At 61.9% G+C, this 24,975-nt stretch overlaps 1 protein-coding gene across 2 annotated transcripts in view; it reads left to right on the top strand.

Moving 5' to 3' along the window:
* Nucleotides 1-24,855, top strand: part of Tfdp1 (transcription factor Dp-1) — a 30,849-nt gene extending 5,994 nt beyond the window's left edge. The window contains exons 3-12 of one of the 2 annotated variants that reach the window (XM_015484044.2): nt 9,951-10,017; nt 14,325-14,431; nt 18,004-18,125; nt 18,655-18,820; nt 18,972-19,115; nt 19,456-19,524; nt 20,643-20,794; nt 21,120-21,286; nt 21,880-21,958; nt 23,666-24,855. In XM_015484044.2, the coding sequence (XP_015339530.1) occupies nt 9,951-10,017; nt 14,325-14,431; nt 18,004-18,125; nt 18,655-18,820; nt 18,972-19,115; nt 19,456-19,524; nt 20,643-20,794; nt 21,120-21,286; nt 21,880-21,958; nt 23,666-23,813 (1,221 nt within the window). In that variant the 3' untranslated portion in view covers nt 23,814-24,855. Of the gene's footprint in view, nt 1-9,950; nt 10,018-14,324; nt 14,432-18,003; nt 18,126-18,654; nt 18,821-18,971; nt 19,116-19,455; nt 19,525-20,642; nt 20,795-21,119; nt 21,287-21,879; nt 21,959-23,498; nt 23,548-23,665 lie in introns of those variants that run through there. The other variant, XM_048800572.1, reaches the window with a different exon arrangement.
* The last annotated feature ends 120 nt before the right edge of the window (nt 24,856-24,975 follow it).

The raw sequence follows: 24,975 nt of genomic DNA, 5'->3' as shown, positions 1-24,975 counted from the left end.
CAGCTGTGTACCTTCAATTTCAGCGTAAAATACAGATGGGTTTTAGATGATAGTGCCAGGAGTGTTCTTTTTTATTGTGGTGGTGGTGCTGGGGATTGAACCCAGGGCCTTGTGCATGCAAGGCCAGCACTCTACCAACTGAGCTGCATCCCCAGCCCCAGGGTGTGTTCTTGAGTGGCCATCACCATTTATTTGCTCTTCCTTACTTGGTGTGGCCCTCAAGTCCTGGAGGCCCAGGTCCACAGAGCAGTGGATGTGTCTGTGGGCTCTGGGTGAGAGGGGACAGTGCCCTGTGAGGTCCAGCCCACCAGGCCTCTTGTGATCTGCTTCTGCTGTCTGGAAATTGGAGGAGTTTGGATGGGTCTTATTTGGGCTCCACTGTTTGCTTTGCCTTTCAGAAAAGGCAGGGTGTATTCATTCTTTTCAACTGGGCCTCAGGACCCAGGCTCAGCACTGCTCTACCTGAGCCACACCCCAGCCCTGGGGTGTGCACTGAGATACCTCTGCCACCTCTGTTGATGGGCACTCACCTTATTTTGCAGGAAGAAGGAGATATCTGTGGTTGCATTTCAGCTGCCTGGTGTCTTCATGGCTGAGCCTTCCTCTCGGTGGTCTGCTCTGCTTTGGGGTTAATTGCTATTTCTTCTTGGCAATTGTAGCTTTAGAGCATCTTTTGAAAACCTGCCATTCTTGGTGTGTTCACCTATGAAACAACATGGCGGAGAGGGGCCTTCATGCCCTCCGTGTTGTGGCCTGGGCATGGCTGGCTGCGGGGGCTCTGGGGTTCTCCAGCCCTGACTCCATCCTGGGTGCAGTAAGCTGCGCAGTCGGTGCCTTGGGCTTTGAGGCCTCGAGCAGCAGAGGCCTGCAGTTGAATGTCGGGTGGCTTTGGTCTAGGAGAGGGGCAGGCAGCACCAGCCCTGGGGTTCCAGTTTGGTTGGTCTCTGTACAGAATGCGACGCCCTGGCCTGTCTGGGAGTGTCGTGGGACCAGTGGCCCCATCTGCCCTGGCTCCTCATGCTCTGGACCCCCCACAGCTCAGCAGCACTGCACTCACCCCCGCGACCTGCCCCAGAGACACGGGGTGGGGTGCAGGCAGAAGCTGGCAGAACCCAGTGGCACGTGGCATCTCTGGCAGAGAGCAGGAGTGAAAGCAGAGGCCGGGGCACTTCCTAGGAGGCCACAGGCCCCTCTGGTTGGACCAGAGCTGGGTGGGCTTGAAGAGGAGGGGGTGAGCGTGCTGCCTGTGGTTGGGAGCCGGGTAGAGGAGGCAGCCACGTTGCCCGTGATGGAGAGGCTGCCCAGCTGCTTGGGAAGGTTGCCTTGGCCTGGCTGATGGCTGATGTGGTCAGCTCCCCAAGTGTCCGCGCCTCAGTGCCGATTTCTCCTGCTCCTCGGCCTCCCTGCAGCGCCCCTGACTCTCTGCCTCGGCCTCTGAGAATTGCGCCTTGTAAGTCACCCGCCCCGTCAGCTTCTCTGAGGACCCGGGATTAATGTCGGTGGGGGCTGCCCTTTCTTCCTTTCCTGGCCTCTCTGACCTTCTGGACACATCTGCCGCTGTCTGTGGAATGGACCTCTGCTGCCTGGACTCCTGCTGGCTAGCGCCGGGGGCTGGGGCAGCAGGTCTGTGGCTGCACCTCCTTCCTGCCTGGCCGGCCCACAGTCTTGCCACGCGTCGGGAAAGGAAACAGCCTCATTACATGTCTATTAACCAAACAGAGATTTTCTTGAAATCCTCACGGTGCACAAAGGTGTCAGGAAGGAAGGGACCTGAAGCCAAAGCTGGGTGGCCCTTGTGACCAGCCTGCTGCTGTTCTGGGGTGTCCTGGGTGTGTCCACACCTGCATCTGAGCTGCAGTTTTGCCCACATGAACTTACCTACCCTGCTCTCTTCTGTTTTTTTAAGTTTGGCCTTTGGAGGGGGCACCCAGATCACAGAGACGCACCCACCTCCCCAGGCTCTCGCACCACCCGCCCTCCTCCCTGCCCGCCCTCCCCTTCCTGCCCCTCTGCCTCGTCTGCACATCTTGGGGACACTCTGTGATGTGGCGTGGTCTGGCAGAGGCCCTCCCCTCCCCTCCTCCAACCCTCCCTCTTGTCTGGTCCCCCTGTTCCACGGGACCCTCTTCTCCTCTCTGGCTCCCGTGTGTGAGGGAGCGCTGGACACAGGCCTGCGTCTGGCCGTTTCCCTCCGCAGTGTGCCCTGGGCTTTTTCATGGCAGCAGTTTTAAGTGCTCCTCAGGAACAAGTAGGGAGCTTGTGCCGGAGGCCTGTGTCCCTGCTGCCTGTGTTGGGAGGGTCCCTCCTATTCAGGCTTGCCCCCCAGAGACAGCGCCTTCAGCAGGGCCAAGGCAGGCAGCCTGCTGCCACGTTTCCCTGAAGGCAGCCCTGGGACCCCGGGCCTCTCAGGCCAGTGTGCGGGTCTGGAGCCCCTGCAGGGTCCACCTCCTGGTGCCCCCCCGGAGTGTTGGTTAGGGTAGGGGAGGTCCGGAGGCTTCTCCTTAGGAACAGGCCTCCTGCTAGTGGGCTAGCAGAGAGGAGGCCCGTGCCGCTGTCCCCAGGAGGGCCGCACCCTCAGGGTGTTCACCTTTGTGTGAGCAGATCTCACTGCAGACCCCCGTGGGCTGGGGCCGGCTGCTGGAGACGGGTTCTTGGAAGTGGGGCTTTGGACCTGGGATCGAGGGCTGGAGAGGCAGCCTCCAGGCCCAGAGGTGCGTCGGCCAGTTGTGGCTGTGGCTGTTGCCTGCCCTGGTGTGGTCCCCCTGGTCTGGTGTCTTCTGTCAGGCCTCGGTCTTTCTTGGGTACAGGGCTGAACCCAGGGTCTGCCACCGAGGGGCAGCTGCAGCCCACGGTGTGCTTTGAGGTGGTCTTCCGAGTTGCCCCGGCTGGCCTATGCCGTTCTCCCACCCCGGCCCTCCCTGCGGTCAGTGTATGCCGTGCTGGGTGGGGCTGCCTTGGTCCACCCTCGCCCCCTCAGCTTGCACCTTGCCTTGGCCCTGCTGGACGGCCCTGCTAGCTCTGTCCAGTGTGCAGCTAGTGCGCTGTCCCTCCGTGGAGCCTTCCTTTGGTTCTTTGCTGTGTTCTGAGGCCTGAGTCTGAGCACTTGAGCATGTCAGCATGTCCTGGTGCCTCTGCCCCAATCCCTGGGGTCCGGCTCTGACCTGGGCTGTAGCTGTGGCTGCCCGCTGGCCATTTCAGGTCAGGAGGGCTCAAGGCTCTGGTGCACCTCCTTCAGTCAGGCAGGTCCTCCTGAGGCCGTGGACTCTGGGCCTTGTCCTGGGAGAGGGCCCCCCCTCTAGGAGGTTCTAGGTGTCTCCCCAGATGTGGCCTGGGGCCTTCTCCCGGGGTGTCTCATCTCTAGGGGGGTCTTCCCAGGTCTACGAGGCCTGGGTGTGCCAGGGGCCTGCTCCGATTCCTCCTGAAGGGAGCCCTTTCCTCTCACAGGGGTCCTCAGCGCAGATCTAAGTCACCCTTATTGAGGTGTCTTGTGCCTGTTTCTGGCTTAGTCTGAAAGTCCTTGTTGCGCATTGCAGCACTGTGACTCCATTTCCACTGAGCCCGCCTGTGGCGCACCTTGGTCTTCTCCTCCCGACAGCCCTGCCAAACTCCACGCTGGTGGCGGACGTGTCTATGTGTGACCAAGAAGAGCTGGGCTGGCCTCGTGTCTCTAGCTAAGTGACCTGTGACACGTCTGGTACTGCACAGTGTGCAGCTGAGCCCATGTGCTGTGGGGAGGGCGCTGGCTGCGGGACCCTTCAACCTCGGGGGCCGCCCTGTGCAAGCAGGGGGCCTCATTGGTCTCTTCTCAGGAATTTTTACTTTTATTCCCTTGAATCTGTGATGGGTGTGCTCTTGCCAATTCCTGAGATGCTTTCAAGCCTCATTCCTCCTGTCTTTGGGTAAAGTATTTAGCCTCTTTTTAGTGGCTGTAATGTCTTTAACAACACACTTTCCTTAGCCCTAGCTTTGCTCAGTTTTCTGGCCAAACTGTGAGTTTTTCAAATGCTTAGCTTTCTGCTCCTGATTATCACAATGGATTTGACTAAAAGCAACCAGCAGCTTCATGCTCCCACCCGAATGTATGCTACCTTGAAATCTCCTTCACCAGATTGATGAGTTCATCACCTTTAAATTCAGCCTCATAGAAAGCCTCAGGACATGAAGAAAAATGCAGTTACCATCTTAGCCAGACGTGACACAAAGGGCATCTGGTCCAGTTCCAGGAGAGTCCTGTGAAATCTCATGAGCCCAGTCTTTACTGTCCACAGTCCTGTCGGCCTTCTGGTCTCTGAGCTCCCATCAGAACCGTATTAGGTTCCACCTACAGCAGTCGAAAGCTTTTCCAGTTTTTCAAAATAGCTCCCACAAACTCCAAGAAGCCCCCAAAGTTTCTGAACCTCATGGTCAGGTGAGTCCCAACAGCGACCCCTCCTCTCAGTACCAATTTCAGTTTTAGTCACTTTTTTGCTGCCGTGATCAAAATACCTGACAAGACCCATTAGAGGAAGGGAAGTTCACCTGGCACCCCCAGTTCCTCGTCCACGGAGCTGCAGGTCAAGGCACAAGTGTGTGATGCAGGAGAGCAGCTGGGGACATCAGGCCGGGGCACAGGGAGAGCATATGCCCCCGAGGCACACCCCCAGGGACGCACCTCCTCCTGCCAACCCCACCTCCCTGGTGTTCCCTCCCAGCTGACCCCTGTGGGGTTGACCCTCTGATGAGGCCAGGCCCTTCTAACCCAGTCATTTCCCCTCTGAACCCTCTTGCCTGTCTCCCGTCCACGCAGGCGTCACACCTGGTGATGCAGAGTCTTCCTGGCGCTGTGCGCTTTCCATGTGGAGATGCTGCGCTTCCAGGGCTGCTGTGGGGCGCTGGACTCTGCCGGGTCCCTGCAGGGTGGCTGTTGAGGTGGTGGTTTCTGGTCCTGAGGCCGGGTGGTAGCCTGGAGTCGTGGTGCTGTCTCCGATGGGCCGGGCCTGGTGGCACACTGGACGGCAGGCGGTGTGTGTCCACTTGGAGTGCCGAGCTAGCTACGTGCGTGACTGGCTGTGAGTTGTCACGGTTGGTCCGCGACTGCTGGAGGCTGGCCTCTGTCACTGTCACGTGGTCCTCAGAGTTTGGTGTCTGATGCCCTGAAGCCTCCCTGCTCCCGATGTGCTCGTCCCCTTGTGGTCTCCAGCTCCTGTACTCAGTGCCAGGCTTCAGCTGACGGCTGCAGTGAGCCGGGCTGCCCGGGGTGCAGGGTGGTCGTGAGCAGGGTCACCTGTTCCTGGCCTGGTGGTGGGCCTGGGAGGCTGGACCGCTAAGCGGCAGGCCCCTGCTCCAGTGTTCCCTTGTGGACGAAGCTTTTCTAGCTTCCTCACGAAGCTTCCCCCAGGAAGAAGCCTGGGTCGCCGCGGTGGGCGTGCCCACGGCTGCGCTGGACCTTGCTGGAGCTGGGCCACTCCCAGCAGAGCTGGTGCCTCGTCTCCACGGCCCTGCACCCTGGCCAGGGGGAAGTCCCAGGACTGGCTGGTGGGCAGGGAGGCACAGGCGGTGGTGACGGTGGAGGCACCTTGTCCTGCTCCCTCGCTGTCCTGCCCTTAGTTTCTCAGGCCTCAGGACGGGCCTGCCGCGCGGTGCTGGTCCCAGGCTCAGGGAAGGGGGCGGTGGGCCGCGTGCTGGAGCCCGCCTGGGAGCCTGGCGGGTCTGAGTGGAGATGGTGACGGCCGTCCTGGGCTGTCCCTGGTGACTGCAGCCATGGCCTGCTCGGACTCTGGAGGCCCTGCTTCCCAGGCGTGGCTCCCGGTCCCCGGGAGGAGAGAATCGCCCCGTGCGCGGTTAGGGCGTCCGTGGTGACGCCGTCGGGCCGCGCTGCGTTTCCTGCAGGATCCGGAGTCTTGGCTGTCCTCACCCTGGCGGGCCCACCCCTGGGCGGAGCCTCCTGAAGGTGGCCACGCAGCTGGCCACTGCTGGGAGGGGGCCCCTCGTCTTTACCTTTGTTGTGGCAGATGGACACGACACCTTTCCTTGTAAGTGGTTTTTATGTGGTGCTGAGGGACAACCCTGTGCCGCACACGTGTTAGGCGAGGGCTCTGCCACTGAGCCCCAGCCTTTCTGTTTTAAGACAGGGTCTCACTGAGTTGCTGAGGCTGGCCTTGAACCTGGGATGCCCCTGTCTCAGCCTCCCGAGTCACCGGGATGACGGGTGGCCACTGCCTGGCTGTGAGGGTCCTTTGTAACGGCGGAGTCACCGTGAGAAGCTGCGCGAGGTCTCGGCCGGCACAGGAGCTGTTGTGGTGCTGAGTCAGACGCTGGAGCCGGCTGGGACGGCAGCGAGGGTTCTTTTCAGGGAAGGCCAGGTGATGTCCTGCTCCTAACAGGGTGCCGCTGACCTCACCGCTGCCCCGCAGCGACCTCCCTTGAGGGCCTCTGGCCGGTGGTGAGTGGAGGGGGCTGGGCTCTGCTGGGCCAGCAGGCGTGGCCTCCTCGTAGAGCCAAGGTTCCATGTACGGCTCTGAGTGACCCTGAGCTGCCGCGTTATTGGCACCTGCTGTGGTGACCCACACTGGTGGGGATTCACTGGTGAAGGTGACACGTTATTGACCTTGGTGGCTGTGGGTCAGGATGTAGGAGGGTGTGATGGGATACTCCTGTCCCCAGATTGGGGTGCTGTGCAGGTCTGCAGTGGCTGGGCCTAGAGATGCTTCTGAGGACTCCGCTTGGCCGTGGGCAGGGCCTGCTCAGGTGTCCTTGCAGACTGGCCACTGGCTTCCCAGAGAAAACCGCAGGGCAGGGCGCTGGCTGTAGAAGTCGGCCACATTCCCAGTGTCCTGCCACAGGGCTCAGTGTGGTGAGGGTGGCCCGGGTGCACACTGGTGACAATCTGTCTCAATTTCCTCAGGCTACTGTGACAAGCACACCTGGTAGCTTATAAGGGACAGAAACTTATTTCTCACGTTTTGGAGGCTACGGATCGCTGGTTGGGGTGTGGCAGGGACCACCTGGCTCGTAGGCAGCACCTTCCTGCTGTGTCCTCATGTGGGTGGGGCCGGCTCCATCCCATCACGAGGCTGCACCTGTGACGCCGAGAGTTCGTGCTCAGGACAGATGTGCAGCCTCCGCGGAGCCTCCCGAAGGTGGCCACTCAGCTGCGGCCCAGCTGCAGAGCGTTGGTCTGCTGAGTCCTGTCCCCAGAGGTCACCGGCTCTGCAGTGTCAGCTCCTGGAGGACTCGTGTGCTGCCCTCCAGACAGTGCCGCAGGAGGCCCAGCTGCTTTGGTCCCCGATTTCCTCCTTGGAGGGGGAGCTTGCTCGGCCCTTGTGGTTGTGACAGTTCTGAAGGAGCTTTCTGCACTTTCGGCTCTGGTGGGGCAGCTGTGGTGTGTGTGCACCGGGGGCCACGGAGCCTCCGCAGCTTCAGACCAGGCCAGGCTTCCAGGCTTCCAGGGCTCAGGGACCTGCCTGGAAACGGGCTGGCGTGAGGCCAGGTGGGCTTTACCTGTTGGCTCTGGGCAGCTCTGATTCCGGGCAGCACAGCCCAAAAGCCAAGCCTGGGACCGAGGCAGCTTCGCAAGGCTTGGCGTGATTTGCTCGTCACGCTGGGGGTGCAGCTGGAAGGCAGTTGGGGCAGCAGGGCCTGTGCCAGCACCCCACAGCAGAAGTCCCCCGTCTCTGCTGCCCTGGGAAACCCACTCAGGTGGGTGGGGGATGCACTGTCAAAGGCTGAAGGAAGGGGCACCGTGGGGTCTGGAGTGTCAGGTCTGCAGCCAGAGGCCTGGGGGTGGGCCAGCAGGCTGAGGCGCTGGCCAGCCCTTCAGGTGAGCGTCCTTGGAGTGCGTTGGAGGACTCGAGAAGAGGGATTTATCTTACGGCTTTTGGGGAGGGAAATGGTGCCCGTTTGCCCAGCAGCTGGGGGCCTGGGTGGCAGGACGTGCAGGTGTCTGCCTTTGTGTCTTTCTTGCTTTGAAGTTCAGTTGCTGCCCCAGTCACCGCTGAACTTAGGCTCATGTGGAGAGCCTGACCCCCACGTTCCATCTCTGGCCCTGGCCAGGGCTGGGCTGTCCACCCTGGCCAGTGAGCTCACCAGAGCTGCTGTGGGCCTTGTAGGCCGCCCAGGGTCACGTGACGTCTTCCCAACAGTGCTGGGGTGGCCTCTGAGGCGGGTGGCACTGGATATTCTGCTCCTGCCTTGGCTGGGGATGGCCGAGCAGAGCTGGGAGCATCCGGGAGCCTGGCCCTGCCTGCTGTAGGCCTCCTTGGGCGGGAGGCGGTCTGCCCTCCTGCCGTGCACCTGTGTGGTGTGTCTCAGAGCTGGCTTCTGTGGGTGTGGCCCAGTGGGTGGTTTCTGCATGTCCCTGTTTCTGTTGCCTGGAGGCCTAACCTGCGTGTTCGCCTAGCAGGTCTCGTGGACCGCAGAAAGCATGGCTCTGGGCGTCCTGCGGGCACCCTGCAGCCCTGCCCCTGGGAGGCTCTGCCCTGCTTCCAGCCTGATTGGGCGCCTCCCCCGGTCCCTTTGTCGTGGGAGAGGGTGCCCAAGAAGGAGCAGAGTAGCACCAGAGCCAGTCTCCTGGGAATCGGGAGGGCTGGGCACCGTGGGGCTGGGCGACGGAGCCCAGTGGCATCGGGGAGTCTGTCTGTCCTCATCAGACCGAGTCCCCATGAGGCGGGAGCAGTGGTGGGCCAAGCCGCATGCCCCAGACCCACGCCCAGGGCTGTCGGCCTCCCAGGCCTGGAGAGCTGCGGAGAGGGACACCTGTTGGAGCGGGGACTCGGGCTTCAGCCAGATCAGGGCTGGACTCCAGGCGTGGCCCTCCTGGCCACATCTCAGCACTCCACTCGCCTGTGGGTCTGTCCTCACCTCTGTGGCCTTGCCACCGGCTGCTGCTGCCTGCCGTGTGGCCCACCTGGCCTGGTGCTGTCCCGCCCACCCAGCATCTGTCCCCGGCTTCGGTGCCGCCTGAGGCTCTGGCCAGCCATGCCGCCTGGCCCGCTACCTCCCCGGCTGTGTGGCCCGACGCTCACAGGCCACCTCCACTGCCTCAGCTCTGGGTTTCATGCCCGGGCTCTTACCTGCTGTCCTGGCCCCTGGGCCTTTCCTTCTGCACCTCCCTGCTGCCCTCCATTGACCCTGCACTCCTGGTAAGGCCTGCGTGGCCAGCCCTCCGGAGGGACCACACGGTGATGGTTTTAGGCTCCTGCCTTCCCCTGGGCACCACCCATGGGTATTCCTGCCTGGTATGCTCACCTCTGGGCCTCGCGGCCTTCCCTGCTTAGCCTCCCCTCTACCGCCCCTTGGCCCTGCTCACCTGGCCTCAGCCGACTGAGCCTTCACTCCTGACACCCTGGTGTCCACCACCAGCTCCGTCTGTGGCCTTGCCTCCAGGCCTCTGTCGGGCCTCTCCTGGCTCTAAGGGGTGGTCAGCCTGTCCTGCTTGTGGCCTCCCTCTCTGCTGGCCTTCTCACTAGCCTGCAGGTGGTCCTGGTCCTCTGGGGAGGCCCTGCCCTCCTGCTGTCTGGGAAAGTGGAGGCAGGGGTCCAGGAAGTGGCCCAGGGCCCTCCAGGCTTTGAGTATAGGCTGTGGCCAGTGTCCCTCTCCGGGTGTGGCCCCGACCCCATCTGTGACTTTCTTCTGTGGGAAGGAGACTGAGCCTGCTGGTGTGTGTGCCTTGCACTCCTGGAGCTCGGGGACCCGGGGCTGCCTCCTGTCCCAAGGCCTCAGGCCCCGCCCTGGTGGTCTCCTGGAGGAGGAGGGTGAGGTGCTGGCGAGACCCCTCCTGCTGCGTCCACGCCCTGCTGGACTGGGCCTTCCGTGCCCTCACAGTCACGGAGTCCCAGAGGCCCTGCGGATGCCCGGGGCAGGTCCTGAGGCTGGAGGCCCTGGTGTCCTGGTGGCCCCTTGGGTGGGAGGGTTGCCAGCGACGGCTGTGCGCGGGTGGCCACTGTGCTCACTGCTGCTGTTGCTCTCCGCAGGCCGGTCTGATTGAAGCCAACGGAGAACTGAAGGTCTTCATAGACCAGAGCCTGAGTCCCGGGAAAGGTAAGCCTCCTGGTATGGAAACGGAAGTCTGGGGTGAGCGTGGGGCCTGGGCCGCGTGTCCGCCAGGCGCTGTGCTGACTCTCTTCCCGGGTCACAGGAGCTGTGGGAAGGCCTAGGGCTGCAGACCACATGGCCCCCCCGTGGTGGCCAGCACCGTCCTTGGTGGGGCCTGCCCACCTGCTGTCCTTTGGCCGGGCCCAGGTGTCTGAAGCTGGCCACTTGAGGGGACCCTGGGGGCCCTGCTAACACCTGGGCCACTGGGTCCTCCAGAAACACCGCTGTGGGAGACGCATGTGCGTGAGGAAGGTCGTGGCTGGGGAGTGGCCAGCTGAAGTAGCAGGTGTGGGTGCAGAGGGCCTAAGGAGTGGACGAGGCTCTGCGGGCGAGCAGTCTTCTGGGCCCGAGTCGGCCAGTGCCGGAGCAGCCCTTGCAGAGAGCTCCCAGCAGTCAGCCTGGGGGCCCTCGGGGAGGCCTTGGCTGCACGTCACACTCTGGGACTCCACTCCTTTGCCCAGACAGACCCAGCTTACGGCTCGAGAGAAGAGCGCCTCCTGGAGGGACACAGCAGGCTCCAGGCGGCTGGCCTGCTTGTGCTCCGGAGCTTCCCCAGAGCCCAGAGCTGGGTGGATGCCGGCATCACCCTGTGTACACGACCCAGCCACTGCCTTGGGCGGGGCCTCACTGTGGGATGAGGGGGTAGTCATTCCTGGTCCTTGCCAGGCTGTAGAGGGGCCAGGCCACGGGCTTCGTGCCCTGCTGTGCCTCGACTTGGCCAGGTGGCCGTGCCTGTCAGCCGCCACTCCTGCCTTCCTGTGTGTGCTCTGCTACTCACCCGGGCCTCTGTCCCCAGGACACCAGATGGCAGCGTGCCCGTCCCTCCATGTGTCCTGGGCTCCGTTGACCCCCAGTTGTCCTTGTGAACAGTGCGTGCTCATGGCCAAGCGTGACACACAGCCCAGGGCTCACTCCATGAAATGGGCACACCCTCTGCTGCAATGGGGAGCAGGTGTGCAGCTGGGGCGCAGCCCCCCCTCAGTGTGGCTTATGCATTGCAGGGGCCTTCCCGCCTGGGTGGAAGGCTGGGCGGTGTCACCTGCGCCTACAGACCTGGTTCTGTCCGGTGCCAACATTTCCTGGCAGTGTTAGTGTAAAATGTATGTTGGGAAAATTTAGAGTTTCCTGGTCTGGGCGGTGACTTGCAATGCCATGGGCTCGAGCAGGACCCTCCTGGGCCAGCACTCTCCTGGGGTTCCATGCTGAAGAGGCAGCTGGACCCTGGGTCTCCTAGGCACTGTGTGTTCTAGGCACTGCATCCTCTAGGCCTCTGCACACCTGAGGATTCTACTCACTCTGGCCCTGTTCACCAAAGGCCCTGCTCACTCTGGGCCCTGCTCACTCTACACCCTGCTCACTCTGGGCCCTGCACACTCTGGGCCCTGGTCACTCTGGGCCCTGCTCACTCTGAGCCCTGCTCACTCTGGGCCCTGCTCACTGTGGCCCACACTCTTCAGAGGTGTTTTCTTCCTTTTAAATCCAATCTGCTGCCTTTTGTTGTTGTTGTTTTTCTTTCTTTTATTCATTTTGGTTTGGGTCTTCAGTATAATTTGGTGTCCTCCATTTTGACCTCTGTTTTTTCTGTGTCCTCTTTCTCCTCTGACATTGCCAGGGTCAGTGGCCAGGGTGGTGTGTGAGAGCCTCTTGTGACTGTCCCTGGTCCTTTGCTTCCCAGGGCTGCCACCATCCACGCGGGTTGGCGGATCTGGCCTCGCTGTGCTGCTTGGCCTGGGCTCTCGTGGGCGGTGGCGGTGTCTCCTGTCATTTCCTCAGGAGTGTGGCCTTAAGCCTGTCCCGAGCGGCCTTCCAGTCCTCCTTTTCTCTATTTCGCTCTTGCTACCAGTCACTTTTTAGCTTGTGGTGATGTTTCTGCAGCCCCAGAACTTGTTTCTGCCTCGTGGTGGGTCCCCAGGCAAAGGCTGCTCCCAGAGTCAGAGCTCTGTGTCACCTTGGGGTGTGTCCCCTGCAGAGTTGGGCTGGGCCTGCCTGTGGGGCCCGCTGTGTGTGGACACATGTGCATGGTGTGTTTCTGCAGAGGGCACTGTGTGGCCTGTCCTGCTGTGGCCTGGTCTAGCCAGCCTGCCCATGGAGTGTGGGGTGGTCAGCGTGCAGCTCGATGTGCCTCTGGACCCTGTGTGGCTGCTGTGTGCGCAGGTTGGCCAGTAGGCAAGGCCACAGGCAGAAGCCATCTGACCGGAGGTGTCTCTGGTCCTTTAAGCCTCGTTAGCACACAGAGCGTTCCTGGCGCAGTGGGCAAGAAGTGACTCTAAGCTGCCCTGCAGGTGACTGCTGCCCATGGGTGTGCACAGGTGCTGAGGTCCCCCATGTGGGTCCAGCCATGGCTCTGAGGTCCCTACGCGTGTCTGGCCACAGTGCTGAGGTCCCCCACGTGTGTCTAGCCATGGTGCTGAGGTCCCTACGCGTGTCTGGCCACGATGCTGAGTTCCCTACACGTGTCTGGCCACGGTGCTGAGGTCCCTACGCGTGTCCGGCCACGGTGCTGAGGTCCCCCACGTGTCCGGCCACGGTGCTGAGGTCCCTCACGTGTCCAGCCACGGTGCTGAGGTCTGGCCACGGTGCTGAGGTCCCTACGCGTGTCTGGCCACGGTGCTGAGGTCCCTACGCGTGTCTGGCCACGGTGCTGAGGTCCCTACGCGTGTCTGGCCACGGTGCTGAGGTCCCTACGCGTGTCTGGCCACGGTGCTGAGGTCCCTACGTGTGTCTGGCCACAGTGCGGTGCCTCTTCCCTGCGAGCCTCCGTCAGGGTGGCCTTTGCCTCAGGTTGGATGGTGGGCGCTGGCGAGGGTGGGGAGCTCAGGCTATAGGCCCAGGCCTGGTGGAGGACGTACCTGGCCCTGAAGGATCCAGGTGTAGCTGCCCTCACCGGCAGCCTGTCCTCGGCATGTGCTCAGAGTAGGCGCTCCCTCTCCTGGTGTCCCTGCCGTGGGTAGGAGCCAGCCCAAGTGTCAGTGAGTGACCAAGGATCAAGTGACTTCAAACGTAAATGTTCTTCGGTCCAGAAACAGGCGTGTGGACGGCTTCGCCTATGTGAGCCTGGACACCTCCAGGGGCTCCTCCCGAGCTAAGCAGAACCTCAGCCTCAGGGGATGGTGGGGTCTCTGTGGAGTCCCAACGGCAGAGGACGGAGGCAGAGAAGAAAAGCGCTCACAGGGCTGGGAGGCCATGGGGCGCCACAGGTGCCTCGGGGACGTGGAGACCGTGGCCTCTGGTACGTGTGGTATGAGAGCCTGGATCTACCGTGGATTCAGCTGTTCTTGCCACTGAGCCCCAGAAGTGGGTGCTGCGGGGGTGAAGCTGTAGCACTGTGGCCTCTGCTGTCCACGTGTGTCCACATGGGTCCCGTGACTGCACATCCTGCACCTTAAGTGTCCTCGATAAAATCAATTTTAAAAACAACTGTTAGACTTGAAATTTTCATGGCATTTAGTTAAAATGGTTTTGCCAAAGCACTGATCCTTGTGCTCACCTGATTGGATGCCTTAAACCTGGAGATTTTCAAGGAGCGTGGGCAGCAGTCATAGGACCCCACCCTTGGGTTTTTGGAGTCCTTGTTAGCAAATCCTCGCCTCGGACCATGCAGAAGCTCTGCCTGGCGTGACCCTGGAAGGACTTTGTGGTGTGCCTCATGCTCTGAGCAGCAGGGTCTGGTCTGTGGTGTGTGGGCTCCTGGGCCACCTGACTGCCCCGTGGCCCGCATGTGACTCTGGCAGCCTGTTACCAAAGAAACCCGTGAGCGGTCTGATTTGTACCTCCAGATGAAAACAAGCATCGGCTCGGGAGGCTGAGCCAGGAGGGTCTCAAGTTCAGAGCCCCGCAGCCACTTAGGAGGCCCTAAGCAACTTAGGGAGACTCTGTCTCAAAAAAATAGGTTGGAGATGTGGCTCAGTGGTTAAGCCCCTGAGTTCAATCCCTAGCACCAAACCAAGCCATTAAAAACCCTGTGAATTTCCCCTTTCTCCTGAGACCACAGGGCTGCTGGTGTCGGTCTGGAGCAGCCGCTGGGAGTGCTGGGAGTTGGGACCCTCAGCCAGACTGCTGAGCAGTAGTAGTGGACACTGTGAAGGGGACAGGCGCTCATGACTGGGAGCTGGCCATGGTCTGCATCTTGGCTCAGTCCAGGTCTTGTATGTAAAAGTGCGGAGAGTTCCTCAACACAGGGTCCTCAGAAACCCATGGCTTGGCTCAGCACAGGGAGCCCTGACCTGATCCTAACCCTGACCCCTGTGCTACAGGCGTGGTGTCCCTGGTGGCCGTGCACCCATCCACAGTGAGCACACTCGGGAAGCAGCTCCTGCCGAAAACTTTCGGACAGTCCAACGTCAACATCGCCCAGCAAGTGGTAAGGCATGGGGTGGGCAGGGGCCTGCTTCCCTCCCCAGCTGTGGTGCTGCGCCTAGCCTCGTCCGCCCGGGCCTACTGTTGGGGACTGCCCCTGCCTATGTGGTATTGGAGGCCCAGCAGGTGCCACGACCCTGGCCCAGGGTGGCCTCTGCCAGCTTCCTGCTGTGATTGCTGTCCATCTGAGCTCAGCCAAGGGCGTTCCTTGGGTGCTGGAGGAGCTTTGGCATGACAGGCCTGGCCTTCCTCCTTGGCCACCCTGTGCTCCGCAGACCGGGACAGCAGGACTGGCTTTTCCCCTCTGCTCGGGCAGAGCAGGGTGCCAGCCTGTCCTTTCCCTGGCTGGGCTGTGGTCTAGGATGAGGAGCCCTGCAGAGCCAAGCAGCCCGGCGGCCTCCGCTGTCAGAAGAGGGCTGGGGGCAGCCTCGGGGTGGCAGGGTTACCTGCACCCAGAGTACAGCTGCCCAAAGGCAGGACGGGCTTCCGACCTGCGGCCACAGGCTCCTGCCTGGTCCTGAGATGCCGCAGCCCTGGCAGCTGGGCTCCGTCTCCACCCTGGGCCTCCTGTTGAGACTGGGCCTCTGTGACACGCTTGTCTCTTGACCCTGGCCGGATCCTGCCTCGTTCTGCGGTGCCCCACCTGACCTGTGAGCTCTGTCCCCACTGCTGTCCTGGTCCTCTTGGTGGGAAGGGTGCTTGTGTTTGGTGTCCCTGCCCCAGCCTCCCAGCGCCCCGCCCTGCAGGTCAGCAGGACCGCATGGCTGCCGTCCCACCCTACAGTGTGATCGTACTTCCTCAGAGCAGACCGCACACTGGGGACTCTGATCTTAGCTGGGTGCTGTCCTCTGGTCCCTGATGACCTACACGTGGCCTGGAGTTTGAGTGCAGAAGAGCCACTGGGGACGTGCTGAGCTGGGCATTCACAGGGGTCCTGCAGGGCTTCTGCCCTCGCTGCCACCCGGTGGTCACCAAGGGTGATGCTGAGGTCCTGCCTCAGGCTGTGGCGTGTCGAAGCTTCTGCTCAGTGAAGGCATCTTTGTGAAATCTGGAAATCTCATCTCCGTTTCCCTTTGTAGTGCCTGTGATTCAGCCAGCGGTGCGCGAGAGGCTCAGCAGGACTCAGCCTGCAGACGGCTCAGGCTCACGAGCCAGCTAGCGGGTCGATTGTTGTGTAGGCAGCTTGAACCCTCGGCCCAGCCGTCAGTGTTTTCATGGAGCTGGGGGGGCATCGGAGCCACGTGCTGGGCTTTGCCAGATGTCGTGGGTTAATGCTCACGTGCTGCGAGTGGTCCCTGCCCTTTCCACACACTGACGGCTTCAGGGAGATGGCAGCAAAGCCAAACGGGCGCTGGGTCCCTGGCGCCACGTCAGCGCTGGGTTCTCTGAGGTCGGGCTCCGGGAGCCGGTGGCACCTTTGGAGGGGCCTGATGGTGTGGGGCGTTTAGGGCTCTGGTGGGGCAGGTTTCAGGCACAGGGTGACGTGGGCCCTCTCAGCTCAGGCAGGATCTCCCTCTGGGCACCGTGGGCAGGGCCTGGCCAAGGAGAGGGTCTGGAGGAGCAGCATCCTGGTGTCCCTGACTGCCTCCGTGCTGCTCTCCCGGCGTCTGTCCGTGGGTTTGCTGTCTGGAGCATCCCTCAGCGCAGGCGGGGGGCGGGTTCTGACTGGCTCGAGTAGGTGAGGCTCAGGGAGCGGCTCAGCGCTCGTGCCCACATGGTGTTGAGACCCTGGGCTCCTTCCCAGCACCAGAGCAGCACACAGCCAGAGTGAGGCCAGCCCTGGAGCCATGGTCGCAGGAGGTCCTGCCGCCCTCTGTGGGCGGAGGCTGGGCCTGGCTCCCGTCTCCCCTGCGCAGTTTCCCGCCTTCACTGCCTGCCTCACAGCGGCTGTGGGACGTGGGGTCGCCTTCTCTGGCCGGTTCCAGCCTCACAGTGAGGACAGCAGAGAAGAGGTGCCTCTTGTGACCTGTCACTTGCCCCTTTTCCTCCTCGAGGCTGGGATGGTCGGGGCACAGAGCTCCTCTGGTTGGCGAAGGAGCTGGAGTCTGAGGGCAGGTGTCCAAGCAGCTCCCTGCTCCAGGGGCCACCGGGTCAGGGTACAGGTGGAAGCCCCGTGGAGGTGGCCCCCCTGTCCCATCCTGGCAGCTCTTCCCAGGTGATGCGCCTGTCTCTTGTCCCGCGTCTCTGCCTGGCCAGGCAGCCTCCCACTGCCCTCCCACCCGGCCTCGCCTTCCTGCCTCCTCCTCCTGTCTCATGCGGGTACCCTCAGGCTCTCTTCCACCCTCCGCCTTTATTCTTGTCTCCGCTGCCCCCCACAGAGCCAGGGCGCTGCCGTGTCTGCCAGCCCCTCTCCCTGCCCTCTGCAGCAGGCTGATTGCGAGGGTGGAAAGTGCCCAGGGCCTGTGCGGCCCAGCCCCACTGTGCCGGTCATCCCGGAGGGCTTACTGTGCCCGCGCCCGGGGCGTGCAGGGAGGCAGGCCAGCCGCGCCTCTTCCTTCCACGGACAATGCAGCTCCCGGGGTGATGGGTGGCTCTGGGGGCCTCCAGCACAGCGCGCAGAGGCTGCCACGCCAAGCAGTTGGAGCAGGAATGGGAGTGTCCACAGATCTGCACCCGGCAGCTCTTCCTCACACTGCTGGCCGTCCTGGCCAGGCTGGGGACCTGTCCGGCCTGGGTGGTCCTTAGTGAGCACCGGCTGTGCACCTGCTGGACTTTCTGCCCTTGCTGCCCCTGGCCTGCTTGGGAGGCCCCAGGGGAGTCGGCTCCTGCAGCAGTGACATTTCCAGGAGCCTCTGGTGGCGGTGGCCTGCCTGGGGCAAGCTGAGCAGCCCGTGTACCTGGGCGTGTTCCCCTGCCTGGCCCCGGAGTCTTGGAGCCTCATGAGAGATGTGTCTCCACTCTGACTGGTGTCCTGGACAGCATGGACGCTCCTTGGGAGATGACTCTCTTTCAGTTGACGTGGTGGCTGTTGGGCATCTGGGTCCCCAGTATGTCTGAGACTTCTGGGGGCTGGACATGTGGGTGGACGGGTCATCAGCTGATCTCAAGTCCAGGCTTGAGGGGCCCAGGTCGTTGGCCCCATGGGCCTCGGGCAGCACCATCCATCTTGGTCCTCAACACTGACCGCTGAGCTGGGTGGCAAGACGCTGGGGTTCCCGGCATCTTCCCCTGCTGCTGAGACCTGAGCGCTCTCGGACATTGTCCTTGCTGGAGGCCTCAGGCTGCCCCGTGGAGTGTGGGTGGATCAGTCCCACGGTGGGCACGGGGCCCTGGCCAGGGAGCTCTTCTTTCTTTCTGGTCTCTTGGTCGCATGGAAGGGTGGACCTGTGTGAAGTGAGCGGGGGGCGGGGACCCCCTCACACCCGGGCACCTGTGTGGGGGCTGCCTGCCCGAAGCCCGCGCCTCTGCCCTCCTTGCCCGGCGGGCGGAGTTGTTGGTGCTGTAGCTGGAGCAGGTGGCTGGGGGGTGGCAGCATGGCTGTCTGGAGGGGCCGCGTTGTGGTGCCTGGCTCCGTGGTGCCCTCTGGAGGGATGACAGTGGGTGTCTTCTGACGGCCCTGAACCCTCTCGACTGCAGGTGATTGGCACACCTCAGAGACCCGCGGCCTCCGGCGCCATCGTGGTGGGAAGCCCACACACGCCCAGCACCCACTTCGTGTCTCAGAGCCAGCCCTCCGAGTCCTCGCCCTGGTCTGCTGGGTGAGCTCTCCCCGCCTGGCCGCAGAGACTCCCCGCCACCACGCCTAGCCACTCTGCAGCCTCACCCGTGTTGGCCTAGGGCAGAATCCTCGGCTCCCCAGACCAGTTAGTGGGAACGCCTTGGGCCTGGCTGTGGTGATGTGAGGTCCCCACTCACTTGCTGTCCCCTCCCAACTGGAACCTGTCTCAGTGGCCTGCACCTGCTGTGGCCAGGCATCTGCCTTAGTCATGGTTGCCTGCCGAGATTGGCCCTAGCAGTCCTGAATCCAGACCACAGCGGCTGTGCTCTGACACCAGCTGACGTCTTTGGCAAGGTGGCGCTTGGTGTCGGTACAGAGCAGAGGGTGCCGCCCCGTCCTGACATTTGCAGGCACAGTTTGCAGTCTGCCCCGATAGTCTTTGTCCCCTGGATCCTGACTCCTGCCCGTGTTCTCAGCGGGAACCCCGCAGCCGCTGGTCTTTGGCACGGAGGGACCGTCTGACCGCAGGCTGCCTGCAGACACTGACGGCCGCTCCTGTGTGTTTGAAGGAAACGCAACAGGAAAGGGGAGAAGCATGGCAAGGGCCTGCGGCACTTCTCCATGAAGGTGTGCGAGAAGGTGCAGCGCAAGGGCACCACCTCCTACAACGAGGTGGCCGACGAGCTGGTGGCCGAGTTCAGCGCCGCCGACAACCACATCCTGCCCAACGAGTCGGTAAGGCTGCACGCTCGGCAGGAGGTCCCGGCACAGCCTCAGAGGCGCCCGGGTCCGAGTTCCCAGAGGGCAGGGCCTGTGCCTCCCGCGGCCACACGGCCCGAGCACGGCACTCCTCAGAGCGCTTGCAGGGCTGTTGCTGTGTCCCCAGGCCTACGACCAGAAGAACATACGGCGGCGCGTGTACGATGCCTTGAACGTGCTCATGGCCATGAACATCATCTCCAAGGAGAAGAAGGAGATCAAGTGGATCGGACTGCCCACCAATTCTGCCCAGGAGTGCCAGAATCTGGAGGTGGGCTGCCGCTGGGTCCCCACTGCTGTCCCGGTCACTCAGGAGGCGCAGCCTGTCGCCTGCACCTGTGAATGACCCCGGGTGTCTTGGACTGTGGTGGGGTCGTTTTGCTTCTGGTGGCAGATGTGCTGATACGGCCGCTGCTGCTTGGCCATGGGCGTGAGCGCCGCCGGCCACCCAGTCCAGACCCTAGCAGTGTGCCTCTCAGTCCACATTGGCAGCACTTGCCAGGAAGAGGAGGGCTGGGTGTCCTTCCAGGTGCGGGCCTGGCTCACGTCTGGGCCCGTCACTCTGGCGAGGTCTGGGGAGGCCGTGCCTGGTGACGCTTCTCCGTCTGCAGGTGGAGAGGCAGCGGCGGCTGGAGAGGATCAAGCAGAAGCAGTCACAGCTTCAGGAACTCATCCTGCAGGTAGCGGCTCCCGCACCGCGACCCCGTGTGCGGGTGGCCCTGCTGGGAGGCTCTGCGGAAGGTCCTCCCGTGGACCTTCACACATGACACCGAGCGCGTCCCCAGGAGTGGCGGCTGCGCTGTGCCATGTGAGCTTCCTTTGGAGCAGGGACGTGATTGCCAGGGCACAGTTCCCACAGAGCAGCACTCAGGACCCCCTTGGGGGCCAGGCCGTTCTGAGGACCAGGTGCTTAGCCGGGGAGCGTGGCTGATGTACCTGCCATTTGGGCAGCACAGATGGCCGGGTTGGCGACTGTACCAAATGGCCCTGGAGCTGGACTTCCCCATGGAGAGACGGTCAGCGTCTACCATGGGGGTGACAGTGAAGGTGACATGCTTGTAGGGCAGGCTAATACCCTGAACAAGGTGTGCTAGAACCTTCCAGGAGGAGTGATGAAGAGGTTGGGGCTCATAGGGTGAAAGGCCACCAGCCGGGGGGGGGAGCTGTGGATGTCCAGGGGCACCCAGAGGCCAGAATGGGACAGGCCTCAGCCCTCTGCAGCACCACGTCTACTGCCTAAGACCAGCTGTGACTCCCTGAGGGCTGTGTGCAGGACCTGCAGCCCAGAGGCAGCCCGGGAATGCTGGGCCTGGCCTGGATCCCACCTTGAAAAAAGTCGGGGGCAGGCGGGACCCCTCCAAGGCCTGGCTTCCTGCCCTGGCCCAGTGGCAGGAGGCGTTTGCTCCCTTGCTGTGGCCTGGGTGACCTTCCCCAGGGGCTGCACCTGCCGGCAAGGGGAGCTGGAGCCCAGCTTCGGGAGCCTGGGACCCGGGCCCTTGGTAAGGCCTGGTTCCAGGGCCAAGGTCCTTTGCAGAGGTCAGCCCTGCCGCTGGATATGGCAGGTGGCCAGCACCCGTGGCACGTCGTGTGCCCTCCACTCCTTGCCTTCTCCTTCTGGGGATGTCCTCCGAGGCCTCTGTGTTCTCTGTGTCTCTCCCTGCATCAGGGCAGAGGGCCAGCCGGGGCCTGGTCTCGCGTGCCAGCAGCCCCTGCATCCACAGGGTGGTGTGGACACCTCAGAGAGAAGGGCTTCCCTGCTGTGGCCAGGCCATGCGGGTCACCTGCCCCTCTTTTTCAGCAAATTGCCTTCAAGAACTTGGTGCAGAGAAACCGCCAGGCGGAGCAGCAGGCCCGACGGCCGCCCCCGCCCAACTCGGTCATCCACCTGCCCTTCATCATCGTCAACACCAGTAGGAAGACGGTCATCGACTGCAGCATCTCCAATGACAAGTGCGTGGCGGGCACCCTCGCGGGAAGAAGCCCACTGGAGCATCCTTAGTGCTTGTTGCTAGCACTGTTGGGAACGTGTGCTGTCCCCTGGCGGCCACGGGCAGCGTGACTGCTTGCGGGACGTCTGTGTGCTGGGCAGTGCCTGGCCATGGACAGCCGTTCACAGACTGGCCCCAGCTCTCGTCCTTTGTTTCTCAGTTCTTAAGTTTTGTACAGAGACGCGGCCACGAGAACCGGGGGTGGGTATGGCTGGGGTGGCCGGGCCTAGCCAGCGAGCGTGGCCTCACGGGAAGCCCGCTCAGCGCCTCCCCCCCCCCCCCCGCAGGTTTGAGTATCTGTTCAACTTCGACAACACGTTCGAGATCCATGACGACATAGAAGTGCTCAAGCGCATGGGCCTGGCCTGCGGGCTGGAGTCTGGAAGGTGCTCCGCCGAGGACCTCGAGGTGGCCAGAAGTCTGGTACCAAAGGCTCTGGAACCGTACGTGACAGGTCAGTCCTGCCCTGGGCCTGCATCTGGCTGTGATAGACCCGAACACGAGTCCCGCAGGTGTGGCTGCCGCCAGCCAGGCAGCATTCGAGCCCCTGGGGGCTCTGGTCTGTGCGAGGGTCTCGAGCGAAGGAAGGGTGGTCTTGCAAACAGAGCCCAGGTGGGAGGACTGTTCTGGGGTGCCAGGGCCGTGGGCAGCCAGGAGGGCTGCTGAGTTGGGTTGCGGTTCCTGTTGGGGGCGCAGGGGGAGGAGCAGCTCTGCTCTGTCCCCGTCTGGTGACCTCTTTGCTGCAGTCTTGGGGTTTTGGCTGCAGGCGTTCGGGATGGCTTTGGTGGGCGCAGAGATGCCCACCCTCCTGTGGTCCTCAGCCCGTAGGACTCCCTCCTGGGGGTCAGGGATCGTTCTCCCCGGGCATGTGACCGTCTGACCTGACCCATGGCTGGCCCTGGCGGGCCTTGCACGGGGCCCTGGGTGCTTGGGGTGGTGGGTGGGCTCGTGTGGGCGCAGGCTTCCCTCGTCACCCGCCACTCTGTCCTTGCTCCTTTGCGCTCTCTGGGCGTTGCTGCCTGGGCCTCCTTTTCCTCCTCTTTGCAGAAATGGCTCAGGGATCCATCGGAGGTGTGTTCCTCACCACAGCAGGCTTCACCTCCAACGGCACAAGGCTTTCTGCCAGGTGAGCCAGGTGGGGGCAGTGAGGGCGGGACCCTCCACCGGGGCACCGCCCAGGGAGCCCACTGACCTGTCCCCGTGAGAAGAGCTTTCTTTCTCCCTGGTTTCTCACCCTCAAAGTTAGGAGCAATGGGAGGCCTCTGCTTTGACCCAGCGGCCCTGGGAAGTGGGAGACCCCATGCCCGCCGCCTCAATGCCCAGGGCGTCCAGGATCCCGTTTGATTTTCTTGGCATGTATCTGAGACCCCGGTGTGCAGTTGATTTTTTTTTTTTTTAACTTTGCGTTTTATAGTATGTGTCTTTCTGTTACTAAAGGACTTCTATTGTCTAAGTAACTGTGTGGTTAGCTTTGGGGCCAGCATCCCCAGAGCAGAAGGCCATCCCTGGGTGTGTGCCCAGTGCTCTGATGGGGAGTGGGTGGCAGCCTTCACAGTGAGGGCCTAGGGATGGTCTCACCGACTTTGAAATGACTCCCCCAGACCTCCCGTGGTGGCTTTAGGGCAGGCTTACACGTCACTGGATGCTGACACTATTTCTTAGAGTCTTGGTAAGTTAGCAAGCAGGACAGAGCTCATAAGTGCTGGCCTGTCCGTGGTGTGACGGATAGGTGCTCCGCAGCCACCGGTGTGAAGGGCAGGCCATGCAGGTGGGGCAAGCCATTGTGGCACAGGTGACACGGTGTGGGACGTGCTGTGGTGTCAGTCAGGTGGCAGTGCAGCAGAGACTTGGGTGGCATCTTGCAGGCCTGTCTCTTCATCCTGAATTTCTGCCTCGTGAACGTCAGTCTGCAAAATGGCTGGGCAAAGTTGCTTTTGAGCTGGACCCTGGCGTCAGGTTTTATCTCAGGTTGCCCTCTTCACGGGTCGGCCTTCCCCGGCTGGTCAGGGTCAGCAGTGACGGAGGCATAGCTAACGCTGCTTCACGAGAGCACCCATCTGGGCTCCCAGCTCGGGAGGCAGAGGCAGGAGGGTGGCAGGTTCAGGCCAGCTGGGCAGAGTGGTGAGACCCTATGTCAGAATAAAGAGGGCTGGGTTGTGGATCAGTGGTGGAGCAACCTGGACTCAACCCCGAGAACTGCAGAAAATGGAAACCAGTCCCAAGGGTGGGGCTCGGGGTGCCTAGTGCTCGCAGCCCGTCCTGCTCGGCTCTGGCTGGCGCTCTGCAAAGCAGAGCTGGTGTGATTCTTACTGAAGTGCTGGTCCCAGAGGCCACGTCGGACCTGGTGGTGCTCATGCTGTCGGAGGGTGTGCCGGGCTGACCATGGGGTAGGGCAGCCACAGCCCAGGGTTGGGTTTTCTGGTGCTGCCCACTTTGGGGTTCTGATCCACAAAACCACATTTTTGCACACGTACGCACTGCGAGTGCTTGCCCGGCGCGGGCTCTGCAGCAGAGCCCACCCAGCCTGGGTTGCCGCTTCCAGCATGGCTCCTGTGGCCAGGGCACACTGCGCCCCCTGCCTTCCCGAGCCCTGGAAGGGCTCCTCTGGCTCCTGTGTGCTGGGGCATCGGTTGTGCGGGCTGTGACCCGCCCTCGCTTTGGGACAGGTGTCTGGTGCCACTGCGACGGGGTTGAGGCTTTGCCAGGACACCTGAGCGTTTGTTTCTCCTGCATCCTTTAAAAACCTCAGCCTGTTGGGGACACGTGTGGCCTGTCCTTGGGTTGGGCAGATGGGCCACGCCGCTGACTGCCCTGTTTGGCCCCGTCCCTGCAGTGACCTGAGCAATGGTGCGGACGGGATGCTGGCCACAAGCTCCAACGGGTCTCAGTACAGCGGCTCCCGGGTAGAGACCCCTGTGTCCTACGTCGGGGAGGACGAGGACGAGGAGGACGAGTTCAATGAGAACGAGGAGGAGGACTGACCCTGCAGGCCCCCACCAGCTTCACGGGACGCTGCGCAGAGGAGAGAAGCTGCTTTAGTGTGGGGTGGTGTTTCTCTTTGGCCACTCCCAAGAAGATGATGCTGGCCAACCACGGAATCGAAGAGCAAGGACTGCCCAGGTCCCCACCCTGCCGCGGACGCCACCACCCCTGCTGACGCGGCGCCTGCACTTACGTCCACGGAGTGTTTTCTTCTAAGCCCAGAATCCAGTCCTGCCCGACAGTGCTCGCTGGGCCTGCTGAGCCGTGCTGTGCCCGCCCAGCAGTGCTCACTGGCTGTCCCCGTGGACGTGCCCAGCAGCTTGTTTGCAGTGTCAAGGGCGCCATCAGGAGACCCAGAAAGTCTCCCTTCTCAGACACGCAGCACGCACAGGACAGGCCTGAGGGCGGAGACCTTGCGACTCGCTTCTCCGTGAGCTCCGCCGGCCCCGCGGCCTGCGGCGCACACTTCCTCTCTACTGCAGCCACAGATCCGAAGTCCTTCCTTCTCTGTGTGTTCTTGGGTAAGTTTACAGCTACGCTGGTGCAGCTCGGAAACTGTCTGGAAGGTTCATTGCTTATGGTAAAATTTGCCTGATTTCTTACAGGCAGCGTTTGGAAACTTTTTATTCTATAGTTGTTTACATACTTATAAGTCTATCATTTAAAGACATGTACTGAAACAAATGTTGTATTTGTTTCTGAGCATCTTCCTGTAATCTATTATAAAGTTGAAATTAAACATAGAGAATGTTTTAACAGTTTTTTAACTCAAAATTTGTCAATCATTTTTAATAGTTCTTTTTTTATAAAAAGAAAAAGGAATTTAAGGACAGGCAGTAGTCTCTTTTAAAATTTATTCACAGAAAACCGTTAACTGCACAGTTGCTGTTAGCTGCCTGTTCTGAAACAATAGTCTTTTTATTGAAACACAAATAAAATTTTCTGTAATATTTTATGGAATATGGAGAGACTTTAATTGTTTGACCTGTTTAACTTGGCACTGTTAGTTTTTATTAATAAAACGCGCATGGGCATTTTAAACAGGCTGTGTCTCTGGTTTGGGGTGGTCTGGATTGTTCGGGCTCCACTGAGGACCTGGTGCTGAGCGGCAGGAGCGTGGTCAGCTGGGGTTGACCTGACGCTGCTGCAGCAGCCGGGGCT

Source organism: Marmota marmota, unplaced genomic scaffold (assembly GCF_001458135.2).
Source record: "Marmota marmota marmota unplaced genomic scaffold, marMar, whole genome shotgun sequence".
NCBI lineage: Eukaryota > Metazoa > Chordata > Mammalia > Rodentia > Sciuridae > Marmota > Marmota marmota.
This window is presented reverse-complemented; position numbering and strand designations above follow the sequence as displayed.